Below are 21,444 nucleotides of genomic sequence, written 5' to 3'. Positions count from 1 at the left end.
TTATCAGCCTCCAAACCCCCCATATCGGCCCTTGTGAAACCTAATCATCATTCCCTCTCATTTTTTAGTTGGTGTGGTGTTTTTAGAGCCAAATAAGAAGAAAGTTGGAAGAAGGAAGCAAGGATCTAGCAAGCAAAACCCTCATCTTCAGTTTGGCACTCTTCTGGACCTTTGTAAGTGTCAACGATCCGATTTTTATTACTCTATGTAGCCAGATCTTGAGTTTTGTCCCTTTTTCTCCTTATTCTTGGATGTTGTAATGGATGGAATTCATAAAGGTTGCAACTTTATGAATCTCCAGCTCAAAGTGACCTTTTTGTGGCTTGGATCTGGTCTTTAGTCGAGTTTTGATGGCATGCATAGAAGTTAGGTCATAACTTCCCCCTTTTGACCCATTTTGGGTTCAAGACATGCATTGGACATGCATGTCTATAAAGCACCAACCTTTGGGATGATTTTTGATGCTAGAATCTCTTCTGGAAAGTTTGGATTCCAGATCTCAAGGGTTTTGTGCTTATTGGTTAAGCCCTTGAATCTTCATGCCCTGTGGATGGGTTTTTGAACACTTGGAGTAGCCCCAAAGTATAAAGTTGGAAACTTTATCATTTTTTATAGAATTTGAGTTTAGATCTGAGCCATGGAGTCCTTGGAATCGAAGGAACAACTAAATGTATTAAGCTCGGGAAAACACGACGTGTTTGCAAGCCAACACGGCGTGTTGGCTGGGGTTTTTCCGACCATCTGATTGCTATCAAAACGCGGCGTGTTTGTTAGTGCACACGGCGTGTTGGGTCAACATGGACTATTGACCTTGACCGTTGACTTTTACTTTGACCATTGTTGACCAAGTTTGAATTTTGACGGCATTGTAGGTATTTCGGGATTTTGATGGAATTGGTCACTTGCTGGATGTAGGTAGCATGTAGATAGCTGAGATTTTGGAGTGGGACTTCTTTAGTTTTGTTCTGATTTTCGAGGTGAGTTGTCCTCATTATACTCTCAGATCGAAGGCACCAATGTCGGCCCTTTGGATTGCTATCCCGGTTATCATATGCTTGCTATGTTGTAGTGATCTGTTAGATCGGTATCCTGGTAGATAGGATGTGCTATGCTGTAGTGATCTATTAGATCTGTATGACTGCCTGTATATGTTAGCCATGTTTGATTATCTTACATGTGAAAATGGGATGGTTGGTTGGGTTGAGGCGGTCCTGCTTTGTGTTGAAGGCCAACAGACCCAGGGAAGCCCGGATAGACTGAAGGCCTGTGGGGCGTACCGGTCAGGCCAAAGGTCCGGAGAACGGTCCAGATAGGCTAAAGGCCCGGTGAGCCGATCCAGTCATGCTGAATGTTCTGTGAGCGGACCAGATAGTCTGTAGGCCTGCGAGGCGGTCCAGTCGTGCTGAAGGCTCTGTATGCATGCTGTTACTGTGATATTTATGATTATGTGTTGTGGTGGTATTTTGGGGAAATTCACTAAGCTTTGAGCTTACAGTTTTGGGTTATGTTTCAGGTACCGCAGATGATCGCGGAAAGGCGTAGGCGTGATCGTGTACCTCCTCATGTTATGATTTGTGATTTTGGGAAAAACTCTGATGATAAATATTTTTTGAAAATGATGATGTAAACAACTATGATTTTGGTTTGTTTTGAAAGTTTAAATTTTTATGAGATTTTATGATTATTACAAGTTGGTATCAGAGCGTTGGTTTGAGCGAATTAGATGAACACTCGTGTGAATCCAGTTTCAAACTAAGGAAAAAGGTTTTTTTAAGATAAATTTTCAAATGGTTTTCAAAATAATTTAGGAATTTGCAAGGTGTACGATCAGTCGGAGCAAGTAAGTGACCCCAAATTACCACACAAGTTATTTGAAACTATGTTATGTTATGTTATGATTAGAACAACATGCTAGGGATATGATAGGGATCCTCAGGAATCGTATGATAGAAATGGCTGATGTTTGATGCCTTATCCTGTGTAGAGTACCTTGTTGATTGTTGTGTGACTTTTTCGTGTGTGAAGTAGCTATTGAATGAATGGGATAAGTCGCATATTGCATGGGTTAAGTGGTCTTAGGGTAAGGGATTTGGTCCTGCTGCGCAACTCTTGTCTGAGTCCAACCGTTGTGGGATTGAATCCTTTAGCCTAAGGTTTCTTAAGTCATGTAGTATGTGATAGTGTTCATGCAATAGCTATCTGACACTAATGGAGGGTCGCGTGGTAGTTAGTAGTAGGATGAGTTATGTGGGGTCAGCCGACCAATCGAGATATGTGTAACCTTCCTCTAGGAAGTGAGGATAGAGAGTGTGTGTATGCTAGAGTGCAGGGTATTGTTAGGGTTGTTGTGATGATCCTTTGGGACAACTACAGGTAGGTGTGGAAGGTAGTATGGGCCCGTACTACTGAAAGCACAGGACCCGTACGCATAACAAAGAAGTCACAACCCCTAGGGCTTTGTTGGGAGTTGGTTCCCCTGTTATGTTATGTGATTATCTGATAGCTCTCTGGTGTATTTTTTTTCAGTATGGTGACTACGAGGTGAGTTGAGATTGGATCCGGATCGGGATCAGGGGTTGGTATTCGGGATGGAGATGCATTGGATGCCATAATTAGGAAGATTCTTCGTGAGGAGGTGGTGGCTATTGTCAGGGATCAGATATTGGAGTTGTTTGGGTCTATTAAGACCGCGATGATGGAGTTCTTCAATGATCGATACGCAACCATTGTTGAGACTGCTGTTGTTGCAGTCTCCGAGGCCGTGGTAGCCGCAGGTGTTGGACCAGGTCGGATATTTTAGTATCGGGACTTCGATAATATGAAGCCCCCGACCTTCGATGGAGTTCAGGACCCGATCGTACCATGAGGTGGCTATCTGATGTTGAGGGATGCTTTTTCACCTGCTCTTGCCCAGGTGACCAGAAGGTCAGGTGCGCTTTGAACCTCTTGAGGTCCGGGGCGAAGGATTGGTGGAGACTTGTTACGGGATCATATTCTACTGAGCAGAAGGCTGCATTATCTTGGGATCAGTTCATGGAGATGTTTCGAACTCGTTATGTGCCGAGGGTTGAACGTGAGAGGTTGGACCTGGAGTTTTTGGATCTGAGGCAGGGTACGGAGTCGGTGACGGAGATCACCAGGATTTTTACTGAGAGGGCCATGTTTTTCCCTGTGTTTGCTTCGGATCAGGCTCAGATGACCCGTTAGTTGAGCATGCTCAAGACAGATATCAGGCAGTTTGTTTCTACCTAGCGATATGACTCTTTGTTGGAGATACAGGAGGCCGCTAGGCGGCGTGAGCTTGAGATAGATCTTCAGTTGAGGGAGAAGAAATCGGCCTGGGACAGTCGCAGCCGGCACCGAAGCGATTCTAGGCCGTTGAGTCTAGATCTGGGGGACAGCGAGGCCGTACTTGTTGGAAGTGCGGTAGGATTCATGATGGAGCGTACTGATCGGGTAGTTTGTGCCACAAATGTGCCAAGGAGGGGCACTATGCACGGGATTGCCGTCAATTAGCCTCAGTTCAGAGTACGAGGATTTGTTATCATTGTGATCAGGTTGGCCATGTGAAGTTCAACTGTCCCTTTCTCGTCGCCAAGCCTGCGCAGGCCCTGACGCCAGCCATGTTGAGGATCACCGATAGGCGGTAGGGGAGGGCGGAGCCCCCGCGAGATCGAGGCCGTGCATTTCAGCTCACTGCCGAGGAGGCCAGAGCATCACAAAATGTGGTGACCGGTATGTTTCTATCCTTATCTTGATAAGTATGCCTTGTGTTATGCTTAAATTTATGTATCTCTGCTAGGTATGTTCCTAGTGAACGCTTTGCCTGCTCTATTGACTCAGGTGCGAGTCAGTACTTTGTATCCCATTCGTTCAGTAGGGAGTTTGATATGCCTATCGGTGAGTTAGAGTGTCTGTTTCAAGTTTCTATGGCCAACGAACACAGGTTTTTAGCATCTTCAGTATATCGGGGTTGTGTGCTAGAGATCTTTGAGGTGCCTTATCCGATCTATTTGATTCCTATCCCCATGGGGGATGTTTGCATGATAGTAGGCATGGATTGGCTGAGCCGGTTCGGTGCTATGATCGACTGCGAGGGTCAGTGCGTGGTAGTTCGAACCCCAAGTAGGGGAGAATTGGTTATCTATGGAGAAGGCACTAGGATGGGTTTGGGTTTTTGTTCTGCGGCCAGAGTGAGCGGATGATACAAACCCTTGAGGATATGTTGTGGGCATGTGTCATTGACTTTGGTGGGAGCTGGGACTTCTACCTACCTCTGGCGGAGTTCTCCTACAACAATAGTTTTCACTCCAGCAATGATGCTCCGTCTTTCGAGCTCTTGTATAGGCGGAAATGTCGTCCCCCAGTCTGCTGGGGCGAGGTTGGTCACAGGGTTATGGGGGGACCGAGGTGGTCCTTTAGACTACAGAGATGATTCAGCAGATCAGGCAGAGGTTGCAGACTGCTCAGAGTCGGCAGAAGAGTTATGCCGATCAACGCCGATCCGAGTTGGAGTTTCAGGTCGGCGACATGGTGCTATTAAAACACTCACCTTGGAAAGGTGTGATTCGCTTCAGAAAGAGGGGGAAATTGGGTCCCCGGTATATTGGGCCATTCCGGGTCATTATCAGGGTTGGCAAGGTTGCTTATAGATTGGATCTTCCTGAGGAGCTTAGCCAGATCCATAACACTTTCCATGTTTCACAGCTGCGAAAGTGCGTATTGGATGAGGATGCAGTGGTATCATTGGGCGATATTCAGGTTGATGAGCGCCTGAACTATGTCGAGAGGCCGGTAGCTATTCTGGAAAGGAAGGTAAAGGTTTTGCGTATAAAGGAAGTACCTTTGGTAAAGGTACGGTGGCATCACCGGATGGGCTCTGAGTGGACCTGGGAGCCAGAGGCTGAGATGCGGGAGCATTACCCGGATTTGTTCACCGCAACAGGCTTCGAGCACGAAGACTTAGTCCAAGTGGGGGAGAGTTGTAACATCCCGATTCCCAGGTATAAGATTTATTCTTTTAAGCATGTTTTTCCTTTGGAACACGACATGGTGGAAGCCTCACCACGACGTGTTGAAGGACTTTTGGTCGCGTGTTTTTATGGACCAACAGGGCGTGTTGGTGAGGGAAACACGACGTGTTGGTGGCTGGATGAGAAACCCTAAATGTTAGGGTTTTTCACTTTATATAATCTCCTTAAGTCCCTAGGGTTGATCTTTTATCAACCTCCAATCCCCGATATCGGCCATTGTGAACCATAATCATCCTTCCCTCTCGTTTGTGAGCTAGTGTGGTGTTTTTTGGAGCCAAATAAAAAGAAAGTTGGAAGAAGGAAGCAAGGATCTAGAAAGTAGTGACACTCTTCTGGGCCTTTGTAAGTGTCCAAGATCCGATTTTTTTTATTCTATGTAGCCAGATCTTTATGCTTTGTCCATTTTTCTCCTTATTCTTGGATGTTGCAATGGATGGATCTCATAAAGGTTGCAACTTTATGAATCTCCAGGTCAAGGTGACCTTGTTGTGGCTTGGATCTGGTCTTTAGCCGAGTTTTGATGGCATGCATGGAAGTTAGGTCATAACTTCCCCTTTTTGACCCATTTTGGGTTCAATACATGGAGTGGACATGCATGTATATAAAGCACCAACCTTTGGGATGATTTTTGATGCTAGAATCTCTTTTGGAAAGGTTGGGTTCCAGATCTCAAGGGTTTTGTGCTTATTGGTTAAGCCCTTGAATCTTCAAGCCTTGTGGATGGGTTTTTGAACACTTGGAGTAGCCCCAAAGGATAAAGTTGGAAACTTTATCCTTTTTGATAGCATTTGAGTTTAGATTTGAGCCATGGAGTCCCTGGAATCGAAGGAACATCTTAATGTATTAAGCTCGGGCAAAGACGACATGTTGGCTGGGGTTTTCCCGACCATCTGATTGTTATCGAAACGCGGCATGTTTATTAGTGCACACGATATGTTGAGTCAACATGGAATGTTGACCTTGACCGTTGACTTTGACTTTGACCATGGTTGACCAAGTTTGACTTTTGACGGCATTTTGGGTATTTCGGGATTTTGATGGAATTGGTCACTTGTTGGATGTAGGTAGCATGTAGAGAGCTGAGATTTCGAAGTGGGACTCCTTTAGTTATGTTTAGCTTTTCGAGGCGAGTTGTCCTCATTATAATATCGGGTCGAAGGCACCAATGTCGGCCCTTTGGATTGCTATCCTGGTTATCGTATGCTTGCTATGCTGTAGTGATCTGTTAGATCGGTATCTTGGTAGATAGGATGTGCTATGTTGTAGTGATCTATTAGATGTGTATGATTGCGTGTATATGCTAGGTATGTTTGATTATGTTATATGTGAAAATGGGATGGTGGGTTGGGTTGAGGAGGTCCTGCTTTGTGCTGAAGGTCGGCGGCCCGAATAGACTGAAGACCCGTGGGGCGTACCAGTCATCCCGAAGGCCCGATGAACGGTCCAGATAGGCTGAAGGCCCGGTGAGGCGATCCAGTCATGCTGGAGGTTCTGTGAGCAGACCAGATAGTATGTAGGCCTGTGAGGTGGTCTAGTCGTGCTGAAGGCTCTGTATGCATGTTATTACTGTGATATCTATGATTATGTGTTGTGGTGGTATTTTGGGGAAACTCATTAATCTTTGAGCTTATAGTTTTGGGTAATGTTTCAGGTACCACAGATGATCGCGGAAAGGCGAAGGCGTGATCATGCACCTCCTCATGTTATGATTTGTGATTTTGGGGAAAACTCTGACGATAAACATGTTTTGAAAATTAAGATGTAAAAAACTATGATTTTGGTTGGTTTTGAAAGTTTAAATTTTTATGAGATTTTATGAGTGTTATACAACCAAACACAATATGTCGACATATAAACAATCAGGATCAAGTAGACATATCATACAGTCAAACAGCAATCACACAACTCACTACTGCCTACTAATCCTCTCACAACATACAGTCCCACTACCAGCTATCTGCGTAACCATAAGTAACCAGATGTGAGATAGCCACCACAACAGATGGTCCTACTCTAGAGCCACAACCAAACAAGGAACAGGCAAGAGAGCCTAGACCAAGAGTTCTCAGGCTATCCTACTTGACCATCGACAGTCCCTAAGGGCACTCCATAGATGATAACCAACAAGCACATATAACATACAGTTCTACAGGTTATTACCACAAAGCAACATACTCAATATTAGGAGACAGATCTAAGTGATCACTACAACATAACAGCATACTCGATACCAGAAATTAGATCTAACCGATCACTACAGCATAGCAGCATACTCAATACCAGAACATAGATCTATCAGATTACTACAGCATAACATCATACTCAATACCAGAACACATATCTAACAGATCACTACAACATATCAACATACAGAATATCAACAATCCAATGAATGCATGGTCGTATATACTCAGAGGTGAGATAGTCACCCAAACATGTGATCCTACTCTAGAACCACAACCAAACAAGGAACAGGTAAGAGAGCTTAGATCAAGATTCCTCAGTTTATCCTACATGACTATATACAGTCCCTAGGGCATCCCTCTAATAGCAGATAACCAAAACTAGTGGGCCGATATTGGTGCCTTCGACCTATGGGTACAGTGAGGCGAAACTCACCTCGATATGCGCGTAGATAACCACTGTAGCAATGAAGGAATCTACCAGCTTCAACTCACTTCCAAACACCTACAGGAAGATACTTGAGTCAATACCCGATCACAGGTCATAGTCACTTGCAACAGTGACCACCTCACATGAAATGACGATTAGGGTTTCACATAAAATGACGATTAGGGTTAAGTAAGAACACTTAACCCATTAAGGACTTAATCACTTAAGGGTATGACTGATTAAGGTTTGACTTAGTCATTCTCGGGTGAAATAATAATCCAATCAATGGCCCAAAATACGCGCCTGATCATTGTCCAAAATAGAGCTCTCTGATTCTAGGGTTTTCACATAAAATGATAACTAGGGTTAGTGTTCCATAGTTAACCCCGTAAGGACTTAATCCATTAAGTCCAATATTGCATTAAGTTAATTGTAGATAATTATTAAGTATTATTTTAAGTTTAATTAATAGTTTTAATGCGGGTCCCGGCAAACTCCAAGACTAGGGTTTCTTGACATTAGGGTTTTCTAAACCCTAATTAGGGTTTCCAACTCCTAAGTTAGATAATTAGTTAATTAAATATATATATATATATATATATATATATATATATATATATATATATATATATATATATATATATATATATATATATATATATATATATATATCTGTGTGTGTGTGTGTTTATAAATCGGGTACCACCCACTGTCACCTCGGGCAATGGTGGTCGGCGGCGGTTCATGGCGGCAAGAGGCGGAAACCACCATTGTTATGGCAGGAGTTATAAGTTTTTAGGTCCAAACACACACATAAGCACACAACCACCCAAGGTGGCGGCTGGTGGTGGTAGAACGACGACATGAGGTGGCAGCCACCACCTCACGGTGGTGGTGGTGGGTTTTTCTTTGGTTCTCCGGCCAAGAAACGCTCGTATCATTAAAACACACACACACACACAAACACTATATCACACACCCAACCACCTCTCACGGTGGCTGGTGGCGGCAGAAGAAGGAAGCATGGCGGCATCCACCATGGTTGGCTGCCATGGTGGTTATTCACGTTTTCCGGCCACTTAAACACACCCATCGACTGAAACACACACTCCTTCGTCGACCTAAACTGAACACGCATTCATACACACGAAAATAACATACACAACACCGCCACCCACGCTGTGACAGGAGGTGGTCGGAAGAACGTTGTCAAACGTGACAGCTGTCGGAGCGGCAACGTCCATGCTTCATCGATCTTCTATATCGTCGGCAACAGCAGCGGGTGATTGGCTTCGTCTGTTTCCGACTTCAACGGTAGAGGTGGTGGCGGTTGGAGGTGAAGGGATATAAGGGTGGCAGCTGTATCATTTTAGGGTTAGGGTTAGGGTTAGGGTAGTGTACCAGTTAACAAAAGGGTGGAGGGGAATGGGTTTTAAGTCCTGTCTCCAAATTAAACATCAACGTATTTGTACAAGATTGGTCTCTGCCTCCACAAATCCTTTTCAATTTAAATCCAATAATTACCAAACAACCCTTGCTCACGAACTTCTTTACATTTTAATTCCTAATGTTACAATATAGACCCCAAATTCTGGAAATTATATCATTTAACCCCTTATGGCCAACACTGATAAGTTATTACGGATTTAAGGCTAAAATAAAATAATATATAAAATACATCTCGAGGTTTTAAGGCTTATTATTTATTTATTTACTTATTTTAATTTTAACTTATTTATTTATTCAAACGGAATGTTACAATGGCCCTCGTATGTAAGACCGGGATTTGGCCATCGACATTAAAAGGAAAGACCATGGGGGTAGCCAATGACACTTATATGTAAGAGCAGGATCTGTCCCTCGACATTCTGCACTGAATGTTTACAAATTAATCTGATGTTTTGAGAATATTTTGACTCTGAATGTCTTTTGGAACAATTAATGAATGAATTTAATTTATTTAAAATGAAATTTTTTACTCGGTATTTTATGGACGTTACATGTTTTGTATATGATTTCCTTACATTCATAAGCATGTATAAACTTTAGGTTAATCTCATAAATTACCTTGTACTTTGTGTTTTTTCATATTAAACTTTAAACTTATTTTTTGAATGAAAAAGACATGGTAGTTTTCTATTTTTTTTTTTCGATATGGCCATTTTAGTCATTTTTCCAAAAAATTTTGTTAAATTTGAGGGTTTTTTTTTGGAGAAAAACTAAAAAAGTTGAGGATTTATTTGGAAGCAGTTAGAAGGTTGAGAGTTTTTTTTCGGAAAAAAAAAGACAAAGCTGAGGGTTTTTTTCGGAAAAAAAAAATACAAAGGAAACTCATGCACCCACCTTTTTCTACTTCAAGATGCCAATAAGATAATTCCAATCTGTTCTAAGGTTCCGGGAGGATTCTCTTGCACTAAGGACCTTGATCATCTTCTTCAAACACACTTCCATGGTCACCAACACTCAAAAACACATGTAAGGGGATATGGCTTCACAATGGACGTTTCAGAGGTGGAGGTTGGTGAATAGAATGAAACACTAGAAGTTAGCACCATTATATATGGCTTAAGACCCAGGATATAGGGTTTTGAACCCAACCGTCTTCGTGCAAAGACCAATACATGGTCACGTCGCTACTTATTGATGTTGCCCGTGTCGCGACATATAAAAGTCGAACTGCATTCCGCCAGAAACTCAAAAACTCATTGTTAGATTAATTCAACACGCAAACAACCAATTCCCGGAAACGAGTGTTACAACACCCATACTCACGTACCCTACCCACACCCACATGCATACTCACACGCCCGCGACAGCAACATCGACACATACCCCAAACCTACACCTACACGCACTCGCGTTCACCCATGCCAACAGGCCAACATAGGTTTAAGTGTGTAAGAGTTTAATAAATAAAAAATATCGTTTTCTAAAGTAGTTATAAGTTAGAAAAAAAAATAAAAGAGTATTTTTAGTTATATTACATAATTTTCTTTCCGTTTTCTTTGACAAATCTGGAAACCAGAAAACAGAGTTTATTAAATGTCAACCAAACACTTAGGAAATTCTAATTCTTTCGGATTTCAATTCCTTTAACATATTTCATTCCTTCTAAGACATTTTGTGATATAAAAGCCTCCCTAAAGCTCGTATTCATATTTATGCATTTATGTTGTCATTACAAGTCTATTAGGGGTGAGATGGTGCGATCTTAAGCCAAAACCAAATCACAAACCACAAACATCAGTTTTTATATCTTAAAACCAGAATGTGCCGTTTTTCAAAGGGTGCGGTCTTGCGGTTTTTCCAACAATGTGGTTTTATTTTTTATACCACACAATGAAATGGTGCGATTTCGGTTTTAAACCGCCTAATAAATGTGCAATTTTCTACAGTGGTGCAGTTTTAAAACCAAAAGAAATCAAAAGCATTTTTTTAAAATAAAATTTTAGCATTTAGCCTTTATCCAACATGCTTTAAGCCTAGAAACATAAAATAATTTTTGTTATTTTTTTTATCCACAACCAGAATGAGATTATCGTCTTTGTTTACAAAACACAAACGCAACTGAGACTCTTGAGCTTTTATGAGTTATAATGTTGTATTTGATATTTTGATTTATCCAAAAAAACATAGTACTAAACACTTGTAATAAACATAAAAAATATTAAACATCCATACTAACATAAACTTTTATAATGTATATAATTATAGTGTTGAGGTCGGTTATTTTTGTCAAACTAAAGACAATATGGTCGGTTTTTGTATCGGTTTTGATTTGTTATAGTTTTTTTTAGTGTTTTTTTTAAAATCAATTTGATATTTTCTTAGATGGGCGCATTATCGTGAGGTGGCCCAAGAAAACGTCGGTATAACGGTCGGAACACCGCTCCCTTGGGTGTATTTAGGCGTTATGGCATTGTGCGTTTTCCTAGCATCGGGAGGCAACGGGTGAGTTATCGGCTTGCAATGTCGAACGGTCAAAAAAGAGACCGTTGTGAAACGGTTAGAAAGTAAAAAAAAAAAATCCATTTTAACTCACATATTCGCTTCATTTTTTTACCTAAACAAAACCTCTATTTCACTTCATCTTATTAGACACAACTCAACCAATTTCTCATTCAACCAAATATGGATCAGAACCCTAACACTCCTCCTCAAAACACAAACACATCCATTTCGCTCGGTTTCGCGCAATACGAGGGCTACGTGAACCTCATCAACTCGCAAAACTCACCACAACTACCATTTTCTGATAACTTTTTCAATCCCGCCTCACCCTATATGCAACAAAATCCAAACCTTCAACAAAACATTTTCAATACCTTTGCTTCCATTCAACAAACAACCACACAACCACTACCCACACAAACAACTACACAACCACCCCTAACACAAGAAACGCAAAATACGGATGCTGAGACGCAAGCGGGATGTAGTCGGAAACCTAGAGGGAGAGGGAAAAAGAAAGGGAAAGTGGTCGTAGTCGTCGAAAACAACGAATAACCTCCAACATGGTGGACACCGGAGGAGGAGCATGCGTTGGTGGTGGCGTGGTGCGGGACATCAAAACATTCAACTATGGGAAATGATATGAGATGTGGATTTTTGGAAGCCGCAATCGTAAAATTTCGCACATTTTGAACAAAGGAGAGGCATATCGCCATGGGCGGATCCACAATAGATCTCGAGGTATCCCGGGATACCCCTAAAAAAAATATTAGGTACTATAATTTTTTTAGAAAATTTTCGTTTTATGTAGTGTATACATACATAATATTAATATGTTTAGCGAGATAATAACACAAATTGTAGTTGGTTTAGATGGTTAAGGCGTTAGGGGATGTTTTCGGAGGTTACAAGTTCAAATCTTCTTGCAAATATTTATTTTCGTAGTTCCTTTTATATAGCTTTATACAGATTATATTATTATATTATAATGTTGTGAAAATTAAACACAAATATTGAGTTGTCTCTATTTCTAATCTTAGCCTTCCATGAGTGTATTTTATTTTGTTTATCAAAATTTTCAACTTCTTTTTTAAAATTCTAAAATTGTCCTACATTAGCTATAACATGAAACATAACTCCTATAAATCTGTTATATAAGCAACACAAGCTTCTCAATTCTCAACAAGTTAAACTTTTGAATGAGTTTGAGTTTAAACCCGAAACCGAGTTTGGAAAACCGAGAAACCGAACCCATCGGTTTGGGATACCCCTTTACTTTGAACCTGGCTCCGTCACTGATATCGCCCGCCACTATATCACAATCAGGATATGCTTAGCAGCAAGTGGACTATGCTTAATTAGAACACGTTCGAGTTCACGATCTAGATTATTACTTCCTCGAACCAGCAAACATAACAACACGAGTAGCTTGTGGCCCGCTTAAGAGATGCTCCACCTAAAAAACTTAGTTCTTATAAAAAATTGAATTTTTTTTTTTCGTTTTCAAATTTATTCATAGTAAAGAAATAGAACTTAAAAGATTTAAAATTATAGAAAATACAGATAAATGATACATATCTATTCACTTTATCTATGAATCACAATATAAATTAATATTTTGGTGTTTTTTTTTTGTTTTTTTAATAATTTCCTCCATTGCCGTGCAACAATCCACTGTCGAAAATTTATTTTTGTGCTCCATCTGGAAAAACTCCTTGGTAGGGTTTTCTGTTGGCGTAAGCACTTTATCGGTATCATCTTCTATGATATCTATGACAAACTATATATCGATCCTTCTAAAGTACCCCTCGTCTTTCTGAAGCCCGAATAGGTTTCGGAACACTATTCTTCTTATTCACATGACCACATTCACTGCACTTGCCTTTTTTTCTATCACCAATATCAAAACACTTTGATATATGCTCAAGTTCCAAAATCCCCTCTTCAATATCCGAAAGCTCTTCGTTATTTTCATTATGATTTTGTCTATACCTTCTAATCTTCTCGAGGCTTGCACCAACTTTAATCGCCATTTCCTCGATCTTTGATTGCATTAAAAGATTCTCCTCGCGGACTTCCGTGAGGTTCTTTTTCATATTTCTATATCCATTAAGTGATCTCATAAGTTGGTCTTTAAGGGCCTTGTTATGCTCATAAACCGAGGTTTTTTCTTGAGGTTCTTTCACTCCAGGCTCGTGGACCTCCGCACAATCTTTAACCCTTTCCAACAACGAATCGTTTTGAGCTTTTAGATCTTCGATATGATCCTCCATTTCGGCTAATTCATGGGCTTTTCGGGCCAACTCCCCCATCATGATTTCTTTTTCTTTTCCTAAACTTGAACACATGGCCTCTAGGCTTTTACGGGCCGCTGAGCTGGCACTCAACTGTCTCTTAAGTTTCTCTTTGTCATCAACCACATGTGATTCGGTTGATCGCTTCTCGTTTTCAACAATACTAGTTCGCATATCGCTATTGCAACGTCTTAACTCAGTTCGATCAGCCCCGAAGGATTGACATTTTTGAATACGGGTTCGAACCATGTCAAGGATGGTCATCATCCCAGCCACCCTCAGCATCCTTCGACCATCATGTTTATGGGTTTGGCAAGCTTCCTTATGATCTTGAACCAATTTTAGTAACAACTTAACATTTGCAGCGACACCTATGATCAATAAACATCAATAAGATGAAAACTATAAGGGTGAGCATGGTTTGGTTTAATTTTAGTTTTTTCTTTATACTGGAAACCGAACCAAAGAAAGTTTGGTTTCTAGTTAATGGGATTAATTTTCACTTGTATCGGGTTTTAGATCTTTTTGACTTTTCGAATCTTGTGTTGAAGTTTTTCGGTTGCATATAACATTACCAATAATTTATAATATATGAACTTATTATTTAAAGTCAGTATTCATAAAATTGTAACGTTCTTTATTGAATTTCACAATATAAGTGAACGGAATTAAAAAGTTCAATCTGCAGACGAAAACCCTGGTATTTTTGGTAGATTTTTTTTTTAATTACAGTTTTTTAGTTGTATAAAGATATATAAAAAACAATCTGTTACATATACTTGCTGGGGTCAAACTCCATGAAAGCAAGAAGCTGGTTTTTGTTGAATATTAGGATATATAGCGACAAAAAACATTTTAGAAATTATATGAAAGAGACAATTAATAATGAAAAAAATTATATATCTTTTAAAACAACGTCGTATTTTGATACGGTGAAACAACTTCGTATTTTGATACGGTGAAGTGCGTTTTTTATTTTCAGCTATAGAAACAAAAGGCCAAACCAATATTCTTACAATTTCCAACAGAAAAACAAACTGTAAGTTTGATTGGTTGCCATTATTTGATTTCATTTCACTTTTCCTGTACACCCTATATCAAAATCACTCATTTAAGAAATCTATAAAGCCGAAAGAGATCAAAACTTTACCTTCTAAAGCCGAATCATCGTATTGTTCATCGACTCCTGATGACAAAGGAATTGAATCCAGCGATGTTTCTCGATCCATATTCATTATAAAGAACTTGAAACAAGGAAAAAGTAATGAAACTTACAGAAGGAAATCAATAACTGACCATGAAAAGAAAGAATATATATGGTGACCGGAGAAGAAGAGAGAGAGGTGGGGAGGGGATGCTTTCGTGGAAGTTCCCTCTCTTTCTCCTTGTCGATCCTGCAAAAGTCTTATGGGTGAAATGTTGTCACATGTGAATAATATTTTTATGAGTTTTGTGGTGAATAGTCTGATTGGATTTGATGGTGGTTGTTCTTGCGCAATTATTGGGGGGTTGTTCAACTTTTTAGATTGACATTTGTTGGGGTGGTTTTGACTTCCAAAGACGAAACATGTGCCAACTTTTAGTCACAAAGAAAAGCATTATTACTTGACGTATCTGAAAACCTTTTAATTTAGATATTGTATTGTGAAACATACGTACTATTATAAAATACATAACAAAGTTTTTCACTGCTCTTGTTTTTCTATAATTGTGGAGGGATTTATGATGAAAGTATGTTGCTAATTCGGTTTAGCAATGAAGTGTTGTCACTAATCCGATCTTTGGTTTAAAGTTATTGGCAAAACACATGATTTTTTTTTTCAAAATCACCTCAGTGCTACGACTGTCAAACAAAAATGTGGCAAGTTTCGATATGGATGCTACGTACTCAAGTATAGAGTTGACATAATAATATAGAGAAAAGGAAAATGATTGTAAAATGGCTAAATTATAACCCTAATCGTTAAAATGAATTGTTAAGTTATAAACCGACTATTCTCTTTCATAAAGCCCTATGATAAATGGAGGGTCGAGATAAGATTATTGCACAATCCACGTAACCTTACTAAGCTAATAAATGTTGCATAAGATAAGAGAGTCGGTGGGTAGCCCCGACCTATATAAATGTGCACACTTATTTAGGGCATCCACAATGCATTAAACTTGTTAGAGTTTAATGGATTGACACATCATCATTTTACTTGATATACAACTCTATATTAATTTTCCTACAATGCATTGAACTCATAGAGTTTAATTAAATATATATTTAATAGTTAACATGTTTCATTTTTTCCATTGAAGAGTTCAATTGTCATTGAACTTTGTATCCATTGAATGCCAACATGGCATCCCACAACGGTAGAGTTAATTTATTAAATGTCAATTAGACATGCCACATCATTAGCGGCGACATAGATCATTAGCGGCGACAAGTTCATCAATAGCGACGAAGTAGTAGCGGCGACTTATTACCGGCGACGCGTCGCCGCTATTACTATTACCGGCGACAACTTGACTTATTACCGGCGATTTTTGTCGCCGCTAATGATCGTTTTCCTTGTAGTGGGAGATCAACCATAATACTTGAACATCTATATGTAACACCGATATATAACACCTACCAGGAACAACATGTAATATAGTGGGAATTTAATGATATACTTTTTTTATTATGTAATTCGTTTTTATGCTAGATGATATCTTTTCGAAAAAATAATAAGATCATTTGGCAAAAAAAAAAGTTCCCAATTTTTTATAAATTGATTTGTAGTTGAAACCATTCATAAAAAAATCATTCCATTATTATTCATTTAAAGATCAAGTGTTATTTATATTAAATGATCAAAATTTGGGTACATAACATCACTTTTTTGGTCATACCTGCAACTAACCCAAAAAAATATTGAGTTAATCACATTATCCTTTTGGTCATATTTATGATTAACCAAAAAAAACATAGAGTTAATCATCTTATATTTTTTAGTCATATACGTGTGATTAATCCAAAAAATATTAAGGTAATCCCTAAACTTACCAAAATATGCTAACTATATAATACCAAATCTTTTCTTTTTCATTCTAATAACTAACCTTTTTTTTTAAACGGCAAACGAATTAAGAGGAAGTCTACTAGCAATATTTTAGCAAGTATCCCGAGTTCGAGCTTCTTTAAAGGGAAAACTCAACCTCCATAGAGATATCAAGGGAAAATTTCCCCATATATGGCACCACAAGATGTACTTTAAGGGGATCGAATTCCCAACCTCACGTCCTACATGAATATAAAATCCGGTGCATTAACCCAGCTATGCTAGACATCACTTGCTTTAATAACTAAATGACCACCTCATATCTTCCTACCTATTTTAGATGATGACACTTGTTATTTAATTTAATTTAATTTAATTGGGATGTTAAATTTGTACACTTGTCATCATCTTAAATAGGTAGAAAGAAAAGTAGAAACAAAGGTGGAGGATATTTAATTTCTCTTCAAATATATATATATATATATATATATATATATATATATATATATATATATATATATATATATATATATATATATATATATATATATATATATTTGAAGAGAAATTAAATATCCTCCACCTTTGTTTCTACTTTTCTTTCTACCTATTTAAGATGATGACAAGTGTATATATATATATATATATATATATATATATATATATATATATATATATATATATATATATATATATATATATATAGAGAGAGAGAGAGAGAGAGAGAGAGTCAAGATCAAATAAGAAAAAAAATTTGTAAGAATTTTTTTTTCTACATATTATTTTAGTGAAAAAACAAAATGAATCACTAAATGATTCATAAGTAAGATGATTCACAATAAAAAATTAAAAAAAACGTCTTCATGATTTAATATTTATGTAAATTAAAAAAAAATTCACTTTTATGACAATTTTAGTGAATAAAAATAAAATTATTGTATAAATGAATCATCGAGATGTTATTCCACATAACAACCTACTATTGGCTGGATTTTTTTCCACCAATTTCGTTTTCAACTATAAGTTTTTTTTTTCTTTAGATTTAAAAAAAAAATCAAAGTTCTTAAAATTTAATTCTTCACAAAATGACCATAATCATAAAAATTTGAAAAAAAAAATAATTTTAATAATATAAAAAACCCAGAAAATATAATTCTCCCAAAGTTATAAAAATTTAAGGGATACTTCTATTTATTATACTAGTGACTTTGTAAAATAAATTTTTTCAAAATAAGTTTTTGAAGTTTTAATATTTTAATTTTAAGAAATATTAGTTTTTATAAAATATAATGATTTTTTTTAAAAAAAAGCAAATGATAGAGGTCTTTGTCTATTTTAGTGTGTTTGTAAAAAAAATTCAAAAATATTATTATTAAGTCTACGAACGTTATATTTAAATGATTCTAACTTTTTATAAAAAAAGATGTAAAAATTTTGGTTTTCCGAATTAGAAATCCTTTTAAACGAACTTTAATTTATGTATCATATATTATAAAATTTTTGAAAAGAAATTTTTAAGAAAAGGTTGTTTAGATATTGAAATTTATTTTAAAATATTATAATGTTTTTTAAATAAAATACTGAACATAATATAATCCAAAATGAGATAATTTAAAATATTTATGATTTAAAAAAAGTTATGATTTAACATGTTTATGATACTTAATTTGCTATGATCTAAACATATTTTGATTCAAATATTTTTTTATTATTAATTATATCTTTTATGATTCAAAATATATAAAGATCCAAAATTTATTTTTTGAACAAATGTTTTATTTAATTTAATATATTATTGATCCAACCTTTGGGCCGTAAACTCAAGAACACCAAGTGTTCTTGGGCCGTGAACCCTTCTTCTGGGCGTGAACTCCAATCGGCTTCCATTTTTGCTTCTAACACTCTCATTTGTAAGTTAAACTTACAAATTTGTTCATTTCCTTAACATATTTGTGATTATATTCACTAAAAATATACATATATTACATGAAATGCTTATTGGACTCGGGATATAACTTGTGGATATAACATCCTATATTGAACCTCCAATCGAATCACTCACAAAAGGTGAGTTCATACCTCTATATTTTTATGATTTTTAATTGTTTTAGGGGGGGGGGGGGGATACGAGTGAAACACAATGAAAATTGTGTTAATATCTAAAATGATTTTAATTGTTTATTAAGTTTTTAAATTGTTATTATTATCAAAAATTACATATTTATATATGTGTAAATTATATAATTTGGATTCAAAAGATTTAGAATATATAATTTGACCCTATTTCCTGTTCCTTGTTTGGTTGTGGGCTTGGAGTAAAGTTATTTAAATTGAAAGTCTAATTAATCACAATTATATAAATATTACATTTATATAAATATAAAAGGGTTTTCAAACTGTTTTGTACTATTTGGTACAAACAGTGAACTTCATGGAATAACAATATTACCAATTCTTACCAACAGTTAAACTATAATAGGTATAGTTTAGAGAACTCATTCATTGGTTTCAAATTTCATAGTACATAACAGAAAACAAATAGAATACTTAATGGAAAACGAGTAGAAAACATTCTTCAGAAAACAATCAGAAAACAACCATATAAACTATATCTTATGAAACTGACCTACTGAGTATTTATTACAAAATAACTTGTCAGTATTCTATACATAATCATCAATATAACATTTGTGAGGAAACCTTCATGTACTTTTATAAGTATCCCCCAAGTCCTGAAATTATAACCAGAGTCTCCTGGAGGGAGAGCGCAACACTTGTGTATAGATCTATACGGGACTGACAATCCCGCACCAGAGCTGCTTGCAACAGCTAGGTCAGCAAACCTGTGGTGACAAATGTCCTACCAATTGCGACGCCTGAAGAACGTCGTGTTCAGGCGATCATAGGTCATCTAGTATGGTTATAATAACTCACATTTTGATATTGAATAAAATGATTAGTGTATGAATAAGTAAAATTTCACATAGTTTTATCTTTATAAAACTATAACACAGTATTTGACAAGTATAAATACGGAATACTATTTTCGTATAGGAAAACGCCTTTCTTTATGGTTTTATGTAAACTAAATTACATTTTTACCACTTAATAACACAGAAACTTTCATTCTTTTGCTTACCGTATAATACAACAGAAAATATAGGATTTTCTGGGAAAAACGTGTTTACTTTATCAAAGAATGAGAAAACGGATTTGAGTTATAAACATGCTTATGCACTCACCAACTTAATTGTTGACACTTTTTCAAAACTACTTGTATTCTCAGGGAAACAGTAATACAGGTACAGCCTCCACTTTTGAGAAGACGAAGCTCTTTAAACTCATGTCTTTTGAACTTATACTTTTAGTGTCATGAATATTATGTTTTGAACACAGATGTAAAACTTGTAACTTTGTAAATACAATGGTTGTTGTTGTACTTTGATTACTATTATGCATTGTTGTGATACTGAACATGACGCCCTCCGCCCCCGAATGTTTCCGCCGTTCTGGTTTGGGGGTGTGACAACAGTAGGATCTACAAGATTGTTCAACGGTGCTGTTTGTTGCCGTGTAACACATTTCCTCTTAATTTGTATCCATGACAATTTATATACCATATGGACATAATTTTTTTGCGTTTAGAACGCCTAAGAGGTGCTTGTGCCGGTGTTTTGTAATCATCCCGCGAAATCTCTATTACACTCGACGAGGGAATCATCGGAGACGGCTGCTCAGGGCCGACATTCAGTGGTTATTTAGGGCCGACATTGAACGGTTTTTCGGGGGTGCTTAAGACATAATCATGCTCCCATAACTCATTGTCATTGTAGTATCCTTATACGGCTCAATAATGTATACTTGTAAACGATGCAACAACCATAAACAATGACATAATTAAAAATGTACCTCCATCCCCTTCGAGTACCAACATCGTCTCCAGGAGTCTTATTGATAAGTTTTAGAACCATGGCTAAAGTAGCTTCATGCTCTGGTAAACGCTCCTCCTGAGACCGCAACTGCTCGTGACATTCACGTACCTCATTTTTCAATTGATCGACCTCCTTCTGCAAGTCACTCATAATTTGGTCCTTGTCAATTGAGGGGTCAGCGATCAACGATGGTGGTGGTGGCGGGTGATATGGATCATCTATTTGTGCCTTCTTTTCTCGATGTTCACGTGTAGGGGAGTTTTTGGGTGATGGTGTTAGGGAAGGTGCCCTGTGAACTTTAGTGTCGGGAAAATCAATGCGATCAATCCACGTCGAGCTAACAATCCACCATTCAGCACGCATCTCATCTTCTGTCGGCCCCAACTTCGGTACAATTCTATTACCCTACTAACAAAATTATAAAATTATAAATAAACATAAATTATAAAATAAATAAATATTTAAATAATAAAGTAACCACACGTTGTCCATTTTTAAAAACTGGTTGCAGTTAGTCTTTTGTAACGCCCTCAGTTTTGACCATGCAATGGCCCGAGGGATCACATTCTGTTGTCGGGTACCAAATAAA

At 37.5% G+C, this 21,444-nt stretch overlaps 1 protein-coding gene across 1 annotated transcript; it reads right to left on the bottom strand.

The window, feature by feature from the left end:
* Positions 1-13,120: 13,120 nt before the first annotated feature.
* On the bottom strand, positions 13,121-15,381 carry LOC145166237 (myosin heavy chain-like protein). The gene is made up of 2 exons (XM_079085180.1): positions 15,042-15,381; positions 13,121-14,262 (listed from the first exon to the last, which is right to left on the bottom strand). Exons 1-2 carry the CDS (start codon positions 15,124-15,126, stop codon positions 13,394-13,396), a joined length of 954 nt encoding a protein of 317 aa, XP_078941306.1. The 5' UTR covers positions 15,127-15,381; the 3' UTR covers positions 13,121-13,393.
* Between the last annotated feature and the right edge of the window lie 6,063 nt (positions 15,382-21,444).

The sequence above is a fragment of the Lactuca virosa genome, chromosome 1, assembly GCF_052849685.1.
Source record: "Lactuca virosa cultivar CGN04683 chromosome 1, Lactuca_virosa_CGN04683_v6, whole genome shotgun sequence".
Classification (NCBI taxonomy): domain Eukaryota; kingdom Viridiplantae; phylum Streptophyta; class Magnoliopsida; order Asterales; family Asteraceae; genus Lactuca; species Lactuca virosa.
This window is presented reverse-complemented; position numbering and strand designations above follow the sequence as displayed.